General features: G+C 45.1%; 1 protein-coding gene across 10 annotated transcripts in view; it reads right to left on the bottom strand.

The window, feature by feature from the left end:
- Positions 1–6,329: 6,329 nt before the first annotated feature.
- GK5 (glycerol kinase 5) overlaps positions 6,330–20,327 on the bottom strand; it is a 78,488-nt gene continuing 64,490 nt past the window's right edge. For 4 of the 10 annotated variants that reach the window (XM_048864571.2, XM_048864574.2, XM_048864576.2 and 1 more), the window contains 3 exons: positions 15,471–15,530; positions 9,930–10,063; positions 6,330–8,655 (listed from right to left, as the gene is read on the bottom strand). In XM_048864571.2, coding sequence (XP_048720528.2) covers positions 8,501–8,655; positions 9,930–10,063; positions 15,471–15,530 — 349 coding nt within the window. In that variant the 3' untranslated portion in view covers positions 6,330–8,500. Of the gene's footprint in view, positions 8,656–9,929; positions 10,064–15,470; positions 15,531–15,969; positions 16,167–20,327 lie in introns of those variants that run through there. The other 6 variants (XR_012669888.1, XM_048864575.2, XM_075132199.1 and 3 more) reach the window with 6 other exon arrangements.

Below are 20,327 nucleotides of genomic sequence, written 5' to 3'. Positions count from 1 at the left end.
TCATATTTCACAGTAATTTTACAGTCGTGATAAAGAGCTGGGTTGACCTGCGGATGGCTTTGGTATGCTTCAGGTAGAACGCTAGGGTACACTGGACATCCAAAGTGTACAGATGCCTCTCCTCATTGGTGGAGTGTGGCTTTGGGCAGAACACCAGGAGGAAGATATCCTGATTGACATGAAAAGGAGACACCACCTTAGGCAGGAAAGCTGGATGGAGTCGCAGCTGGACCTTGTCCTTGTAGAATACTGTATACGGAGGCTCCAATGTGAGGGCCTTAATCTTGGATATGTGCCTTGCTGGGGTAATGACTACAAGGAAAACAACTTTCCACAACAGATGGAACAAGAAGCCATAGGCTCAAAGGGCAGTTCGATGAGCCTAGAGAGAACCAGGTTGACGTCCCATTGGGGAACTGAGTCCCAGACCGGCAGAAAGAGCCTTTCAAGCCCTTTATGAACCTCATTGATATCTCATGTGAGAACACCAATTGGCCCTGGGTGGGTGGAAGGCTGATATGGCTGCCAAGTGCAATGGACAAAAGCGCAAAGCCTTGGTGCTTTAAGTGGAGCAGGTAATCTAGGATGGACTGCAGAGACAACCATGTTGGGGAGATGCTATGCTCCGATGCCCAGCAGGAGAACCACTTCCACTTTGCCAGGTAAGTCGTTCTGGTGGAGGGCTTTCTACTTTCCAAGAGAACCTGCTGTACCTGGCTAAAGCAGGCCTGTTTCTCTGGGTTCAGCCATGCAGCAGCTGGGCCATGAGGTGAAGAGATGGAAGGTTCAGGTCCTGCGAGAGCAGGTCTGGGCGGCTGGGCAGTGGCCATTGTGCAGCCACAGCCAGATCCATGAGTGTGCTGAACCAGTGCTGGCAAGGCCATGCCGGGGCGATCATAATGACTTGCGCTGTGTCCCTTTTGATTTTCGATAGGACCTGACTGATCAGCAGAATCGGCAGGAACGTGCACATCAAATCCCCCGCCCATAACAGAAGAAAGGCATTGGAGAGGGCACCCTGCCGAGGCCTTGGAGAGAGCAGAATTGATGGCACTTCCTGTTCTGTCTGGTGGTGAACAGATCCACTCAGGGAGCCCCCCAACTTCTGGAAGAGTGCCCGGGTGACCTCTGAGTGGAGGGATCACTCGTAGTGAGAGAAAAAGGACCTGCTGAGGTGATCCGCCAGCGTGTTCCAGACGCTATGCGAAGCTTCCAGTTGGATCGCATGCTAAATGCAAAAGTCCCACAGGCGAAGTGCTTCCTGACAGAGGGCCTATGAGCGAGCTCACCCTTACCTGTTGACACAGAACATTGAGGCCATGTTGTCCGTCAACACCTGCACTACTCGACCGGACAAGTGTGGCAGGAAGACACGGCAGACTATGTGGATGGCTCTGAGCTCCCTGACATTTACATGTAACACCAGCTCTTCTGGAGACCATGTCCCTTGAGTTTGTAGTGTACCAAGATGTGCTCTTCAACCAAGGTCGGAGGCATCCGATATCAGGGAGACTGTGGATCATGGAGGTTTGCAGCATGGTGACGCTGTGCTGGACTTGGGTCCTGGAGCTAGTCGTCAAGGTACAGGTAAATCTGGATACCCTGACATCTCAGATTAGCTGCCACTACTGACATGCACTTGGTAAACACCCTCAGGGCTGCTGCTAGGCCAAAAGGGAGCACCGCAAACTGGTAGTGGCGGTCCCCACCGTAAAGCGCAGGAAATGTCTGTGTCCATGGAATATCGAAATGTGGAAGTATGCATCCTTTAAATCGAGGAAGGCCTACCAGTCTCCTGCCTCCACTGAAGGGATGATGGAGGCCATGTGAAACTTCAACTTCTTGAGATATCTGTGGACTTCTTGCAGGTCCAGGATGGGTCTTAGACCGCCCTTGGCCTTTGGGATTAGAAAATAATGGGAGTAAAACCCCTTGCCTCTGAAATTTAGGGGGACTTCCTCCACAGGTGCCACCTGCAGAAAGTCCTGCACCTCCTGAGCGAGCAGGCTCTCGAGAGGGGGATCCCTGAAGAGGGATGGGGAGTGGGGAACAGAAATAAACTGAATCCACAATACTGAGAACCTACTGGTCTGATGTTATAGAGACCCAGGCAGGGAGGAAAGGGGACAGGCAGTTGGAAAAAAGCTGGGAAGCAGGATCCAGGACACAGGCTGGAAGGTCGCTCTCAAGTGTACCCTCAAAATGCCCGTTTACCACCCTGTTGGGTTGCGGGTGGAGCCTGAGTGAGTGGAGAACGTTGGCTGGTGGCCCTGCCAGCACTTATAGGACTTGCCCTTCTTGCGGCAGGGCTCTGACTGCGGCTGACTTCCCAACCTCTGGGACTTTTGCGGCTTAAATTGCTTCCTTGCCAGCCCTGGAACGTACAGGGCCACGGTCTGCAGGGTTTCCCTCAAGTCTTTTAGACCATGCAACTTGGTATCTATTTGTTCACAGAACAGCGCCAGGCCATCTAAGAGGAGGTCCTGGATTGACTGCTAAACCTCAATGGAGAGGCCCAAAGATTGTAACCAGGATTCTCATCTCATGGAGATGGCTGAGGCCATGGTTCGGGCCTCAGAGTCCCCCGCATCTGAGGCTGCTTGGAGGGCCGCCTTTGCCACCACCTTGCCCTCATTGAGGATCGCCAGGAGTTCCTTCATGGGGTCCTCAGGCAGAGGGTCTCTGAACAAACTTAGCCATGGACTGCCAGATGTTAAAATCATAGCAGCCAAGCAAGGCCTGATGTATGGCTACTCATAGCTGGAGACTGGAAGATGAATAAACTTTTTTTCCAAAAAGAGATCAAGCCTCTTTATTTTTGGGCGTCGCACCTGGGTGACCCTGCCTTTCATGCTCATTAACAGCTGACCCCACCAGTGAGCTTGGGACATAGTGTGTGTAAAGCAGGGGTCTCAAACTCAAATTTACCTTAGGGCCAGTGCCAGTCCTCAAATCCTCTCAGCAAGCCAATAATGTCACTCATGCCACTCAGAACCCGCCACCCAAAACTCTGCCCTCCACCTGCTTAAGGCTCTGGGAGGGAGTTTGGGGTGTGGGGGGGTCTGGGATGCAGGCTCTGGGCTGGGGCAGGGGTGCAGGAGGAGGGGGTGGGGTTGCAGGCTCTGGGAGGGAGGAGAGGGGAGGGATGCAGGCTCTGGGAGGGAGTTTGGGGGCGGGAGGGAGTGTGTGGGAAGGGGGAGGAGGTGCAGGCTCTGGGAGGGAGTTTGGGAGTGGGAGGGGGTGTGTAGGAAAGGGGTGGGGATGCAGGCTTCCCCTTGGCTGCAGGGGCACTTGGGGCGGGGGCAGCACGTGGAGGCACAGCCCCACCCCGCCCCGGGGTCACTTGGAGGGGCCAGCAGCCACGTGGAGCAAGCAGGCAGGAAGCCACTCAGCTCTGCTGTGCTGCCGGTGGTGGGTAGGCCCCTGGGCCATTTTAAATCACTCAGGGGAGGTGTGGGGAGGGAGTGCCCAGGGGCGGCAGGCTGGGCCAAGGGAGAGATCCGGCTTCAAAATTGCTGGAGACACTGGGGAGGCTCTCAGGCCGCAGATGGCCCGTGGGACTTTGAGACCCCCTGGTGTAAAAGTATTCATAACCTTTAACCAGCACTTAATATTTACATTCTGCCCACTTGGAAATGGGGGGCAGCAACGAGGGCGTCTGCCACAGGGACAGTAATTTTTGCCACTGCCTCGTGTGCAGGCAATGCCACCCTGGCAGGGGCTGCTGAACTCAGCACATCAAAGAGGGAGTCTGAGGGCTCCGCCAGCTCCTTAGCTTCTAGCCCCAGTTTGAGGCGACCCTCTTTAGAATTCTTGATGAGCCTTGGCATCATCCTGGGGGACTGGGTGAAAGGGCCCCATTATGGCCTCGTCAGGCAAAGATGAAGAGGAGGAGGGTACTGGCGGGTCTGCCACCCCCGCTTCCTCCTCCATGAGCACCTCCGTTGGGCCCGGGTGACCCTGATGGGTTCCTTTCCAGTGTCACCTCCATGTCGGGGGGCCAGTGGGAGACTGTCGCCAACCATTTGTCTGATGCCCCTGAGGTCAACCTACGCCCTTGCGAAGGCTGTGGGAACCCCCAGGGATTCCATAGGTGCCGGGGGAAGCTCCACTGGCCTTGAGGCCACGCTACTGCAGGAGGAGCCACGGGGAATGTCGGTGTGCCCAATGAGTGACCCTGGCCTACTGGCAGGGATTCCTCCTTGCTAACGGAGCCTGAGGAGGAAGGGCTGCGTCAAGGGGACCAGGACGGTGCCAAGGCTTACTGTCTATCCCAGTCACATTGGTGCCAGCCCTGAGGCTCCACTGGGGATCTTCATGAGGGCGATGACTCTCCATGCCTTGATCCCCGTGATCTCTGCCTAACACTCAGTGAGTGGTGCCAGTCCGTTGGGCAGGAGTAAGTAGGTCTCCGTGCTGGGGAACGTCGGCACACCAGTGGTGATCCATACCAGCTCTCCGGTGACCAGTAACCGACACCTGCAGCTTTAATTGCTGGAGTGGTACCAGACACTGGGAGAGCGGCTGGGGCACTCATGGCGCTGGGGCTGCAGGGATGGGTGCACCTCTGCTGGTCTGTGCCATTACACTGGTGATCGTCTCTTTGAGCCCAAAGAGTGCTGCCTGAAGTCCGGGGACTGACACTGGGAACTCCGATGGACAGGCTGACCTGTGCCCGAGGCATGGTGGCGGGACACTCCTTGTGGTGAGAAGCGATGCCACACTGATGGGGTCTGTTGGAAGGGTTCCACGGTGGGTTTGCCCCTGGAGTGGGGTACCGCCGTAACTGGCGTGGGCGGCACTGGTAGGGACAGGAAGTCCTTAGTGGCCTGCAGGGCCTCTGGTGTAGACGGCACCACCAGGTGCTGAATGCCTGTGCTGCTCTACAGGGTGGCGGGCGTATCCTGGAGTGGACTAGCCTGCTCAGTGGGAGTTGGGGCCTGACCTCCGGAGGCAAAGAGCCGCCCTTCGTGGGTCTTTGCTCTCCTCCGGCCCGCTCCTTCCCTTTACGAGATGCAGGAGAAGGTCCCCTTCCGGTCTTTCTTTGCTTTCTAGCTGGTACCAGGGAGGTGGATCAACCCCAGTCTGCAGACGGTGCTGGCAGCGCACGCCGCACCGAGGCCACACCGCTAGGAGAAGAATCCGATCTGGATGTCTCTGGTGCCGGTGCAAGTGCTGACTCCATAAGGAGCAATCGGAGACGAATGTCCCGCTCCTTCTTGGTCCAAGGTTTAAAACTCTTACAAATGCGATACTTGTTGCTCACATAAGTTTCCCCCAAGCACCAAAGACAGCTACTTTGGGGGTCGCTGACTGGCATAGGTTTTTTGCAGCAGTCACAGGTTTGAAGACTGGGGACCAGGGCATGCCTCATCCCTAGGCTAAATCCCATCCAGGACTATGAACTAACACAAACTACACTAACAACTTTATACAGCAAAAAATGAGCAGTTGAGAGAGAAGCTTGCTGAGACAAGGGAACGTTCCAGCACCATTACTGGCAGTAAGAAGGAACTGAGGGTGAGGGGAGCTGACAGTGCTCCTTACACCGCAGTATACGCGCGCGCCACTCCAGAAGATGCCAGAGCTAGTCCCCTACTGATACCACTGAAGGAAAAACTTCCGGCACTGGTGCATGTGGCGAGCACACACACCTATAATGGAATGGACATGAGTAATCACTCAAAGAAGAACCAGTCATTTTTTTATATATCTGCAAGTACCTGAAACAAGTCTTTTTCAACACTTCTCCACCCTTGATGGCTCTCATCAAGTCAGGACTTTTAGGTGGCCATTATCATAGCAGAAAGACTGTCACTTCGTTTTTCAATCCTCACATCTGAATCATGTGGGGTAGTGCCCACCCTAAGTAAAATATTCATAAACTCGAATATGGAATTCCAAGTTAAAATATAAGTACTGATTGGAAATATTTGCCATTTGTGCTTTATGACTGAAGATGCCTAATTGACAAAAAAGGTAGAAATTACATAAGCTTTTCAAACTAAAGAAAAACCTATGCCTAAGGGGGAATCTAAAATTAAGTTAACAGTAAGGTGTGTGTGAAAGGCCTAGAATTTTCAAATAGAGGTTGATGTAGATGAGCTTGTACAATGTCTTCATTGCTAGATCTGAATTAAAACTAACATAAATGAATGAAATGAACTCCAGAGAAAACAGTCTGGAAAAGTAGCTGGACTTGGACTGTTTGAAGTTAACTCCAAACTCGCAATCTTCTTATATTATTAATATACAGGCACAGCAATTTGTTATGGATACATATATCTGACAAAAATAAAATCAATTTGAGACCAGAGTCATACTAATAATCTTTGTTTAAAGTATCTCAATGCAAATTTTATTCATTTGAATCCTCAGTATGTTAAAAATCTATCCTTAAAAGAAGCTAAAAGCAAGTAGTCCACAGAGATCAAGAGCTAGTAAGTTTTAATTTTTTAAAGAGTGTTAAGATTGGAATACATTTTGCAGCTGAGCTACTCCTGACAAAAAGGGGTGATAATGAAAATTATTAAAGACTCTTAATTATAGCTAGATGCTGCTATAAATTATAATTTACTCTGTTATATTCATTATAATTTTTATTCTAGTTTTAAAAATAGTAATAGTAAAGGATGTCTTCAAAAAAAAGCATGTTTGGCTCTGCTTTAGCACAATATAATTTAATAATGATGGCTTAGAAAACATTAATACTGTGACAAAGTTCCTCCTCTGCCTTGGTGGGTCCTGCGCTTATTGGTGGATTTTCTCACCGCAGAGGTTCACGGCAGCCCTCAGTTTGGCCACTTTCGTGGCTCAAATCAGCCATTCCCTCAGTTAGCCTCATCACTGGCCAGCATGGGGAAAGGAAGAACAATCCCCGCAGTCTCTGCTCATCCACCTAGTGGATCGGGGAACAGGCCAGAGACCTTTCCCTCTGGTGGAACCCACAGTCCAGTTCAACTCCTCCGGTATCAAGCAGGGAGTTGGGGGAATGGAGGGATGGGGGGGAACCCGGGCTGCCCTCTACTCTGGGTTCCAGCCCGGGGCCCTGTGCATGGCAGCTGTCTACAGTGGCTCCTTTAACAGCTGTGTGAGAGCTACAACTCCCTGGGCTACTTCCCCATTGTCTCCTCCCAACACCTTCTTTATTCTTACCACAGGACCTTCCTCCTGTTGTTTGATAATGCTTATACTTCTCACTCTCAGCTTCTTGCGCCTCTTGCTCCCAGCTCCTCGCACACACCACAAACTGAAATGAGCTCCTTTTTAAACCCAGGTGCCCTGATTAGCCTGCCTTAATTGATTCTAGCAGCTTCAAGATTGGCTGCAGGTGTTCTAATCAGCTTGTCTGCCTTAATTGTTTCCAGAAAGTTCCTGATTGTTCTGGAACCTTCCCTGTTACCTTACCCAGGGAAAAGGGACCTACTTAACCTGGGGCTAATACATCTGCCTTCTATCACTCTCCTGTAGCCATCTGGCCCAACACTGTCACAATACATATACTTTTTGAAAAAAAAATAGGATACAATATGTAATTACTTTTGACTGCTATTTGCATTAATTAACAGTGCAATAAGGTTGTCTTTTATTACAAAATTAAAGATCTGCTGAGCTGCATATCAGATAAGAACGGTTAGCTATAAAAAGCATAGAAACAATTTCATGTAGTACTGATCCACAGTATTTATATTTAGACTTAATATAGTACCTAAGCTCTAGGCACTGTACAAAATAACACACACTATGGATAAAAAACTCATTACAAATATAGATTCTGTCTAGTCAATTAAGATGTAACATAATAGCTCAGAGTCAGCAACACATACTCATACATAAAGTACCCATATTAAATGAAGTCCACCATAAGTAATAAAATGCCACACGCAATCACCCTGTTCTTCCCAGAAATGCCCATCAAAATACAATGATTTTTCAGCATGCCCTGAAGGTTAAGAAATTCAGGCTTTCAAACCAAGGGAGGAGAACGGAGTTCCAAAGTAGAGAACAACCCCTCATGGAGAATGCCTTGCCAATAAGAAGACAGCTATATTCTGCATTAGGTTAAGATTGTAAATGATCTCAAAGTGTATCCCACTGCAGAGCATATTATAGTAATCAAATCTCCATCTGACAAAGGCAAACAAGAAGTATCTTTTGCCACATTTCCCCACCTTTGTTCACCATAACTGGGATAAGTGTCCTTAGACCCCAGAGATCATGAATCACCTTATGCTCCACACATGGCAGTGGCGTTCAAGGTTCTTGTGCACCCTCATGTCACCAAAGGGACATGGCTGCTGCAGCTGATCAACAGGTATAGCAAGGAGGATATGATGGGTCAAAATGCAGTAGTAACTGATCTAACAGAAGTAGGGAGGCTGCTGAAATTCAACAGAACCAAGTGTAAACTCCATAAAAAAGTGTTGGGTTAGTTTTTATTGTTCTATAAATTCTAAGGTTTCATTAATCGATGGCCATTTCAAAAAAGTGAACTCTTCCATTAGTATGATGTCTGGCTGTACCAATTCAAGGAACGTTGCACTGCTTTTATCCAATTATCCATGGCAAGTTTGTATTCTCCAGAGTCCCTCTGGGGCTCAAAAACAATTTCAGTTCGCCTCAGTTTCTTCAGTTGTTCTTTGTCAGTCCAAAACCCTGTAAGTACAAAGTTAATCCTAAAGCTTAACTGCAAATATTGTGTTGGGAACAAATCCATACAATTGAAGAATAATTACATATAGAAGCATGGTGAAGATAATTAGGATTTTCCTTATTCATTCCAGTAACTTTCTTTATAAAGTGGGTGAATATTTTTAAATTCTGAAACAATTCCAACAGAATCTACTTAACTGAAATCCTGACAAACAGTATATCTGCTTAACTGTTACGGTTTCCAAGAAAAAGGATTTAGTACATTGATGTTCACTTAGGTTCTGTCAAAATTAGGAAAATGAGCAAGGGGACAACAGGCCTCAGCCACGGGTGGCCTCTCAACTAGGTGGGACCAGGGGAACCAAGGGCAAAACTGGTCATTTTCCTACTTCCTTACTTAAAAGGATAGAAAAACGGCAAATCATACCTCGTGTTGCCTACAAGTCTATGTAAAATATGCGAACAAATAGTTCACACTTATAAATTATATACTGAAGGTCCCTTTGTCTACTTCAGGCTGTTTCTTACTCTGTTTTAGCTGCTGAATAAGTCTCACCTTAATATAGGATTTTTAAATATTTTAATGTTTTGTACTATACACATTTTAAAAGCCATTTAATAATACAAATAGCCATCAACAAAATATATTCCTGTTAATAAAGACCATTGCTTAATAGACACATTTGGGTTTTCATTGGAGCCTGGTTAATTAAATAGATTGATTCTACTTTACTGGAGCTGAATCTTTTTCTGTTAACAGTCAATTCACTTTATACTATCCCTTTTGCTTATTACTGTCAAAATCTTAAAAACAAAATACGATTTTCTAAACTTATTTTACACATTTAGATTGTAATCCTGAAAACATACATATATAAGCTTAACTTTTTAAACTGACATGATTGGGACTACTTATGTGCATAAGTTAACCAAGTGCATAAGTGTTTGCAAGACCAGGGCATTAATTTGTGTTAGATGCACTGTCCCATTAAACTAGTTTTGTATATTTTGCTCCATGCTCTCTCCCCTCTGTTCCATCACACACGGATGTATGAATGAAAAGCGCTATTTTATCTTGGATTTCCACAATGACAGTGAAACTGTGACAATGGTTAACTGAATATTTAGGGACAATTTATTATCGGAAAATTAAAGAATGACGAAGCCATGTACAAGTTCAGCTGATCTATTTGTAGTCTTCAACTGTATGTATTATAATGAGAAAAAAACTAGTCAGCAAATATTTAGATGGAAAGTTTTTCAAAGAATATACATACCTAAAGCAAGACCTGCTAGAAAAGCAGCTCCAAGACAAGACATATCTGTGTTTACAGGCTTGTCTATCTTCTTATTAATTAAGTCAGAAGTCATCTGCATGACAAAACTATTGTTACTGACACCTCCATCAGCACTGTGTGGGAGCAAACAAAGGTAAAAGGTTGAGTTTAATAAAAATATTTAGCATCAAATGTTCAGAAACAACTTCTGGGTTTGCATACAGATACAGAAATCTGTCTACTACATTTGTGCATACATATTCCATTTTATTGTGAGCAGAGTTACAGGTACATATTTAGAGGATAAGTCCTCTTGGGGAAAAAATACTGACTTTGAAGTCTGAAAAAAGTATTTTGAAAAAGCAACTTGTCTTTTTAAGATTTTAGCACAACTTTGATTTCAGCCCCCTAAAATAATACAATTATAATCCTGATTGAAACGTTAAGACTTATGGTAGAACATGGCTTTTACATGCTGTAGCCTGACTCACAGAACACTCAAAAATATCCTTTAGAAAGTTCAGTAAGTTCAGTTTGTGTTCAAAGAGCTAGAGAAATACATTTTCTTGTAATTAGTTAATCTTTGTTGGTATTCTAGCCTATTCATTCACAGTTGCTTCCTTCTGTAGGAAGTATGAGAAGTAGGCTGCAATCTCTCCATTCTCTCTTCACTTTCTCCGAAATGCCTTTGTGTCATAGGCTTTGTCTACAATAATAAGCTAAGTCGATCTAAGTTATGCTAGTTAAGTTACATAAGTTACGTAACTCAAGTCAATATAGCTTAGCTCGACTTACAGCAGCATCTACACCACACTATGTCAATGGGAGATGATCTCCCAGTGACACAGCTTCCGCCATTCGTTGAGGTGGAGTACTGATATTGATGGGAGAGTGCTCTCCCATCGACTTATTGCGTCTTCACCTGCTAAATTGACACCATTGCATTGATCGCAGTGGTCCGATTTAGCCCCTACTGAAGACAAGCCCTGAGACCTGGCTTTCCAGCCAAGGAAAACAGGCATTTATGAACATTGACCCTGTATTAGCTGAAGAGAGTTACTAGAGTTACAAGGCATTCCTTCCTCCAGGAGCACCAGGGAACAAATAACTAAACTATAAACAATTACCAACACTTTTGTCACACAATGAATTACTATACCACTAGACTGCCATACTGCCAGTTGCTTACCCACTTTTCTATTTTTGACACTTATAGTTAAGGTTGCCCAATAGTTCCCATTAAAAGACCTCTTTTAGGTTGCTATTGTCTACAGGACTCCTGCCTCATTTGCTGCAGAAGTTGGAAGACGTGGAATGAATGAGGCAGGTGGCTGCAGGAAAAGAAAGGATGGTCTCCTGGTTAAGGCAGCTGAATGCTGCACTGGAGAACTTGATTCTACCCTGCGCTATCCATATGGTCACACATAGAAGCTGTGCAGGGCTGGAGTTACTATGTGATGATGGACGCAGTTGGTTGCCTACTAACTGCGTTCCTCATTTTTTGGGTGTCCAACATGACACACATGGGGGCCAGATGAGCGCTCAGATCTGCAACTTAAGTTGATGAAGTGTGCTTTAAACATACGATATGCTATAAAAATGCTACCAATTCTGGATAATCAGAGCCAAGGTGTCAGAAGTTAGGCATCCAAAATTAACACACACTTGACAATTTTAGCCTCTCTCTCTGTGCATCAGGGTATATTTACACAGGGAAACGAACCGGCATTAGTTATACCAGTATAATTAAACTGCTCTACAATTACTCTTGTGGACACTCTTATTTGGAATAACTGTGGCCTTTTTTCAGTTTAGTTTATGTTGCTTCAAAAACCAAAACCAAAAAGAGGCCAGTTATTCCTAATAAGTGTTTATAAGAGTAGCTACAACAGTATTATCATGTTGGTATAGCAATGTAAAAATTAATTTCCTGGTATAGACAAACCCTCATTTTCCCATCCATAAACAGGTGATAATACCACCATCTATTCTCACAGGGGTGCTGTCAGACAAATTCATTCTTAAAAAGAACAGGAGTACTTGTGGCACCTTAGAGACTAACAAATTTATTTGAGCATAAGCTTTCATGGGCTACAGACTTAAAGGTGGCAATTTTGCAACAGAAAAGCTTCAAAAACAGACTCTGATGAGAAACTGCTGAACTGGAATTAATTTGCAAACTAGATACCATTAACTTGGGCTTGAATAGAGACTGGGAGTGGCTGGGTCATTACACAAATTGAATCTATTTCCCCATGTTAAGTATCCTCTCACCTTCTTGTCAACTGTCTGAAATGGGCCATCCTATCACTACAAAAGTTTTTTTTTCCTCCTGCTGACAATAGCTCATCTTAATTAATTAGCCTCTTAGAGTTGGTATGGTAACTTCCACCTTTTCATGTTCTCTGTATGTATATATAACTTCTTACGATATGTTCCATTCTATGCATCTGATGAAGTGGGCTGTAGCCCACGAAAGCTTATGCTCAAATAAATTGGTTAGTCTCTAAGGTGCCACAAGTACTCCTGATCTTTTTGCGGATACAGACTAACAGGGCTGCTACTCTGAAATTCATTGTTGTTTGTGAAGTACATCAGGTACTATGGTGAGAGCATCACAGAAACAACCAGGAGGGATTTAATAATTTTGTATTCAGTGTAGGTTTGAATGGTGTGCGGTAAATAAGACCTGAGGCCACACACAATGAGCAGGTAAAAATATTGAATTATCTCACTCAATGAATCAGAGGTCCTATGGAGAAAATAGTAATTTTGTGTTCATGTAATTAAAGACTATCATAATATATACATACAAGAGGGGGTCAATTAAGATTATAGGCAACTTTAATTATGGCAGGTGGTAAAGCAGAATAGCCCAGGGCAGTGGACACAGACTCCCCGCTTGGAGGTCCCCTACTAAGGGACTGACTGACACAGGGCCCTAGGCTGGGAGATGGTGGAGTGGGAAGGCCTGAGTCCCCCAATCCTCCTGCCTTACTGACTGAGGCACCTATGCCACAGAAGTGGGGAGCAAGAAAAGCACTCCAACCGCTAGTCCAACTGGCCCTCTAAGCTCCCTGTTACATGGCATTTCCTAAATTGTGAGTGCCTGATTTTACAATCATAATGTTCTTCTAATTGTAGGATTTTTATGTAATGTCCTAGGTTTTTAAAAAAGTAAAAGGTGAAAATAAAACAAATTCCAACATGTGGAACAATATGATTCATCAGCAGAATTACATCCTTCATATCCACAGCACAGATCTCTGCCACTTGAACTAACAAACAGAGTAACTGACAGCAGCAGTAGGTTGTCATGCTCTATTTGAGCAGTCTTTAGAGGGAGATGAGGCAAACATTTTCTCAATGGGTTTCACAGCTGTTGGCTGACAGCAGTAAAATGTGGAGATTTAGGAATTCTGGGCTCTGTGTCAGGTTCTGAGGGAAGTATACTGTTGTGGTTACATATCCTTCTGACCCATCTCCCACCAAACCTGAACTCTTTTTCTCCTGGCTCATCTGGCCTATCCTTGTCCATGTCTCTCCCCACACATGCCCCCAAGCTCCTCGTCCCAATCCCTATCCGCTATCATACCTCAACATTGTTCCCCCATTGCCTTGTCCCAGTCTTCCTTTTCACCACGCCACAGACCCAGCTGCTCACCCCTCAGCATTTTGGTCATGCTGTTTCCTCCTCCTTGCTGCTTGGGTGTCTGCAGGGAGACCACTGACAACACAGAAGAGAATCTCTCCCTGATCTCAGTTCCCGGATGCAGCACAACAATGGTCCCTGGCTGCTGAGAGGAGCAATTTCACAGAAAGTTCTACTCATCCTTTAGAGTCTTAGGATAGAGCAGGCCCAATACAGATGGAATCTTTGGAAAATTTGTTACCAAACCTTAACAAGTTTCTACTGAGCACGTGTGAAACGAGGTTTTCAAAGGTTTCAGAGTAGCAGCCGTGTTAGTCTGTATTCGCAAAAAGAAAAGGAGTACTAGTGGCACCTTAGAGACTAACCAATTTATTTGAGCATAAGCTTTCGTGAGCTACAGCTCACTTCATCGGATGCATTCAGTGGAAAATACAGTGAGGAGATTTATATACACATAGAACATGAAAAAATGGGTGTTCTCATACACACTGTAAGGAGAGTGATCACTTAAGATGAGCTATTACCGGCAGGAGAGCGGGTGGGGGAAAGAAAATCTTTTGTAGTGATAATCAAGGTGGGCCATTTCCAGCAGTTAACAGGAACGTCTGAGGAGCAGTAGGGGGTGGGGGAAATAAACATGGGGAAATAATTTTACTTTGTGTAATGACACATCCATTCCCAGTCTCTATTCAAGCCTAAGTTAACTGTATCCAGTTTGCAAATTAATTCCAAGTCAGCAGTCTCTCGTTGGAGTCTGTTTTTGAAGTTTTTTTTGTTGAAGAATTGCCCCTTTTAGGTCTGTAATCGAGTGACCAAAGAGATTGAAGTGTTCTCCGGCCAGTTTTTGAATGTTATAATTCTTGGCGTCTGATTTGTGTCCATTTATTCTTTTACGTAGACGGTCCAGTTTGGCCAATGTACATGGCAGAGGAGCATTTCTGGCACATGATAGCATATATCACATGTACATTGGTCAAGGCAGGGGTTCCTTAACTTTTTGCCAGCACAACCCCATTTTAATTAACTATTTCCTTCCAGAACCCCAAACAGCATGAAGGAAGCCATTCTGACAAGCAAAATGGTGTCCTCCATGTGGTTTGACCTGACACATGTGGTGCTTATGAGGTCATGCTGTATAAAGGATGCTATTTCGCTCTTCCAAATGGCTTCCTCCATGCTGTCTGGGGTCCTGGAAGGAAATTAATTAGTTAAAATGGGGTCATATGTATGGTATGTGCGAGGTCACGCTGCCTGTAGGATACCACTATAGACCAAAACAGTGTCCCCTAATCATTGTGACCTGACCCCCAGTTTGGGAACCGCTATGCTACAGTTTCTCAATGAAACAATTGGAAGAATTTTTTAACATGACCAAAGCAAAAGTATTTTTCCCTAACCTCATGCTCAGAAGTGACAAAAAATTTTGCTGAATTTTTGAAAAAAAAAAAAAATTAGTCTGAGGCAGATAACCAGCATGGAAAATTTCAGCTAAAATGGTTATAGATAGGCAAAATTATAAGAATCTAAAAAAAGGGTCTTATGATGGAAAGTGTCTGGCAACCCCATTACAGGCATCACTACCTGCACCCCCTGAATATTGCAGACAAAATTAATAAAACCGAATTTGTTCTGACTTCTATTAAAGAAAACCTGAGAGTGAAAGTTCAACACCAACTCATATTCACCAATGCAGATTTAGAATCCATATCACTTTTGAAGTTACATCAATAGGAAAGCTACACTTAGGGCTGTTATCCACTTTTCAGTAATGGAATGCTCACAAAAAGACAAACTGAATAACAAAGTTCTAGAGCATATCTGTTTTACTTGAACTCACAAACACCGAACAAAATTTATGACTTGTGATATTAAAAATAATACAAACATACCGAATATTTCTAAGTGGAACCCGCATCTGTTTCACAATGGTATCATACAGCTGTTTGTTTCTTTAAAAAAATATTTATAGATATTAATGTTGTATTTATACATAATGTATATTCTAAAAACTGTGTTCAATATCTATCCAGTATGCAAGGAGATTATGAGACAAAATGTGACAGCAGTTTTGTCAAAATTGCCTGCGACAGTTGACAAGTTCCCAGCATGGACTGAATGATTAAAAAATGAATGGAGACTGGTTTCTGTTACACACCATTATGATAGTATTCATATGGCCCTGTCAGGATCAGGACCAACTGTGCTAGGCACTGTATAAGGAGATATGGTTCCTGCCCCAAAGTGCTTACAGTTTATTTAGACAAGACAAGTTACAGCAGGTGGATGCAACATACAACCTTAAGAACTGGAAGTACAGAAAAACATTAACCCCAGCCCCAACTGCTTTTTAAAAGGGAGACAAAATGCTACAAAATGGAGGTTACTTACTATAACTGGAGGTTCTTTGAGATGCATGTATTCCACACCTGGGTATGCATGCTCACCTTGCACTTGAGTCTGGAATTTCTTCAAAGCAGTGTCCGCCTGTATACAGTAACTCTCCTCATGCTCCCGACTGAGGGTATAAGAGGCAGTGCTGGTTAACACCTCTCCATTTTCTTTTCTTACAACAATCCAAATGGATCCTAAGCAGAGGGGATGGAGGGTGGGTAGTGAAATACTGACAGAGACCAAATTTTTCGATGACCCTCCAGTTACAGTAAGTAATCTCCATTTGTTCTTTGAGGGATGGTCCCTATTGTATATTCCATACATGGGTGACTGTCAAGCAGCGTTCTGACCTGAGGAGGGTGCAAGGAAACTGGTAGCAGAGATGTTTTTGGTGCTGCAGTTCTATGGCTGCAACCACCTTTGCTGCTTGGGTTAGAGCATAGTGTGACGTGAAAGTATGGATGGAATTCCAAGTCGCTGCTCTGCAGATATCCTGCAGTGCCTTTGTGGAGTAGGCTGTGATATGCTCAGGAGGGGGAAACTGCTATTTTTGCAGTACTCTAAGATCCATCCTGAAACCCATTTAGAAATCCTCAGAGGATATGGCTTATCCCTGCAACCTTTCTGCCAAGGCTCCCGAGACTTTTCCTGGATTTGGTGGGCAATGAAGATAGTGTCAGTTGTCCTGCGGGATGGTCTAAAACTGCACTGAGATTCTGGCAATATTCCCTCAGAAAGGGGAAGTAATCAGATAAGAGGATACAGGCAAGAATCTTCCCTGCTGTAGACAGCAAGCCAATGCCTTGATAATTTCCACACTTCAATTTATCTCCTTTCTTAAAGATTTTAACCATGTTGGTATTTCTCAAGTCTCCCGGAATCTTCTCATCATACCAGATATGAAGATATGTGGAGCATCCCTACCAGCAAAGTCAGGATCTGTACATGGCCTTCATTGATTAGACAAAGGCTTTCAATTCAGTGAATCATGAAGCCCCGTGAAAGGTGCTGGCCAGATTTGGCTGCCCTCCAAAATTTATTAAGGTCCTAACGCTTGCTCCTGTTCTCTGTAATGGCATGGAGACAGATCCTTTTGCCATCAAAACTGGGGTTAGGCAAGGATGTATTATTGCCCCAACTCTGTTCTCTATCTATTTAGCAGTCATTTTGGTCCTTGTTAAAGGCTGCTTCCCCAGTGGAGTTGACATTCAATACAGAATGGATGGGCGACTTTTTCATCTTCAACGTCTCCATTTGAAGTCTAAAGTTCATAGGGCGTCCATTACTGATCCTCAGTATGCTGATGACTGTGCCATACTCATGCACACTGCGAAATGACCTTCAGTCCACACTGAATTTTTTTGCACAAGCTTACCAAAGCCTAAGACTCTCACTCAATATTGAGATGACTAAAGTGCTCCATCAACCTGCTTCAGGCCTTACAAATGACCCACCACAAATCACCTTCGAGGAACAGATTTTGGAGGCAGTTGAGCACTTCTGCTACCTCTGTAGCCAACTTTCTCAAAATGCAAAAACTGACAGTGAGATCCAGCACAGGATCCAGTGTGCAAGTTCTTCCTTTGGGAAATGGTTCTGACGCATTTTCATGGACCATGACCCACCAAGATCCAGGTTTATAAGATAATTGTTACAACGAGGTGGCTACTCCTTTATGGGAACCGCTATTCCTTTATGGATTCGAAACTTAGGTGACCTACTGACAGCACCTCAAGAGTCTGGAGAGGACCACCAATGATACCTCCAGAAGATCCTTCGCATCAAATGGGAAGATCGCTGCACAAACGCTAGCATCCTCACTGAAGCCAATGTCACCAGCACTGAAGCAATGATCCTCATGCACCAACTCTGCTGGGCTGGACATTGTGTGCGGATACCAGACTCTCGCTTCTCGCAACAAATCCTCTACTCTCAGGCCACACATGGTCAGAGATCATGTGGTGGTCAGAGGAAATGCTATAAAGACTCACCAAAATCGTATTTCAAGAAAACTGATGTGCATATCAGAAGCTGGGAGGAGCAAGCCACCACCTGACCTCAGTGGTGCCACATCTTCCATCAGGCAGTGGCCCACTTTGAGGAGAAGCATCTTGCCCTTGAAGCTGAAAAGAGAGAGATGGAAGGGGAAAATTTTTTTTTCTACCAGCAGGCAGCTGACCCACCAGGAAATGTTTGTACTTACTGCGGTCAGATCTGTGGTTCCAGGATTGGACTCCTGAGTCATCTCAGAACCCACATGTAAATCTGGGGTAGAGATCATCCTTGGATTGAGGGATCGCCAATGATGATGACCTGACAAGGCAACAAAGAGTCTTGGAGATTTTCTAATGGGTTTGGTTCTCTGCAGGTAGAATGCCAGAGTGTGCCTGAATCAAAAGAGAGAAGTCTCTTCTCCTTGGAAGAAGCATGGGGTTTTGGGAAGAATACAGGTAAGTATATTAATTGATGCGGAACTCAGACAAAACCTTGGTGAGGAATCTGGGGTGTAATTTAAGGGAAATCTTGTGAAATTCTGTATAAGCAGGGTCTGACATCATGGTTCCCAGCTCACTGACCCTTTTTATCAAAGTGATGGCTAATAAAGAATGTCACCTTAATGGGCAAGTGGATCATGGCTCATGTCACCAACGGTTTGAAGGGTGGGCCCGAGAGCATTAAAGGACAAAGTTAAGGTCCCATTGAGGTGTAGGTTTAATGACCGGGGGGAAGGTCCTGATCACATCCTTCATAAATCAAACTGTGATCAGGAGGATGAAGATAGAATATCCTTCCACCAGCTGGAGAAGGCACAAATTTCTGCTAGGTGTACTCATAGTGAACTGAGGTCTAAGCTAGCGACCTTTACGAAGAAGAGATAGTCTAGGATAACTGAAATGCCCACAATATCAAGTGAATGCTTCTGGTGATGCACCCAGGCCAAAAATCTCTGCCATTTAGCTAGGTAGCAGAGTCTACTAGAATCCCTCCTGCTTTGGGTCAGGATTTCCTGAATAGGGGAAGAGTCTGAGTGTTCTACCCCCAACATCCATCCAAACACCAGGCTGTGAGGTGGAGTGAGCTCAGGATGAGGTGCTTGACTTTTCCCCCATACTGAATTAGGAGACCTTGAAATGCATGGATTCTGATAAGGGGACATGTGGACATTGTTAGGAGCTCTGTGAACCAGAATTGTTTGGGCTGGTATGGTGCTAGGAGGATGATGATGGCTCGGTTGTGCCGAATCTTTCATATAACTTGCAGTTGTAGAGGGATGGGAAGAAATGTTTATCTGAGGTTGTCTGTCTTGGAGAGCATCACCTTGAGCGTCTTGGCCTCTGGCTCCTTTGGAGCAATACATGGGAAGCTTTCTGTTTGTATGGGATGCAAAAAGGTCCCCTAGCGGAGTCCCTATCGTGTGAATATGGTAGTTAGACTGTGTCATGGATCTCCCACTCGTGGCCTGCAGAGAAGTTTCTGCTTAATCTGTCTGCCAGGGAGCTCTGAACAGCCAGGAGGTAGGTGGTGTGTACAGTGATGACTTCTAATAAACCAGTTCCAAAGTCTGATCACTTCCAGGCAGAGGGGACGAGATTTCATTCCTTTCTGTTTATATAGACCACTGTGGTGATGTCTGTCATTATTAGTCTGTGGAGTGAATGGGTAGAAGGCCTTGCATACCAGTCAGACCGCTCTGAGCTCCAGTAAGCTAATATGTAGCCTAGACTCTCATGGCAACCAGATACCCTGATCTTTGTGGCAGTTCAAGTGTGTGCCACGACCTGTGAGGGAGGCATCTGTCATGATGGTGGCCCTTGGTGTGGAAGAGCTGAAGGGAGTCTCTACCATGAATTTGTTCGGGTTGGATCACCAAGCAAGGAAGGTGAGAACTCCAGAGGAAACGGTGATTTTGGAGTTGATGTGATCCCTGTTTGGTTGGTAAATCAAGGGGAGCGAAGCTTATAGACACCGCAAGTGGAGTCTGGTGAAAAGTGTCATGTAAGTGCATGTGGCTATGTGGCCTAACAGGGAGAGACACTGATGCACCATAGTTCGAGATTTGCAGGTGATGAGAGAGAACAGGTTGCTCATCGCATAAGATATGTCTGGAAGGAGGAAAGCTCTCGCAGAGACTGAGTCCAGACATGCTCCTATAAAATGTATTGTCCTCACGGGTGACAAACACCTAAGGTGGCAGAGGCTCTGAAAAAAATATTGCTGATATGACTTCTTGGTGAGATCACTTACCAGGAGCCAGTCATCCAGGTATGGAAATACTGTATATCCCTGACATCTCATCTGGACTGCTACTGCTGGGAAAACTTTAATGATGGCTCCCATGGAAATCAATTCCAGAT

The sequence above is a fragment of the Caretta caretta genome, chromosome 9, assembly GCF_965140235.1.
Source record: "Caretta caretta isolate rCarCar2 chromosome 9, rCarCar1.hap1, whole genome shotgun sequence".
Taxonomy (NCBI): Eukaryota; Metazoa; Chordata; order Testudines; family Cheloniidae; genus Caretta; species Caretta caretta.
The sequence above is the reverse complement of the archived record's forward strand: the minus strand, read 5'-3'. Positions and strand labels throughout refer to the sequence as shown.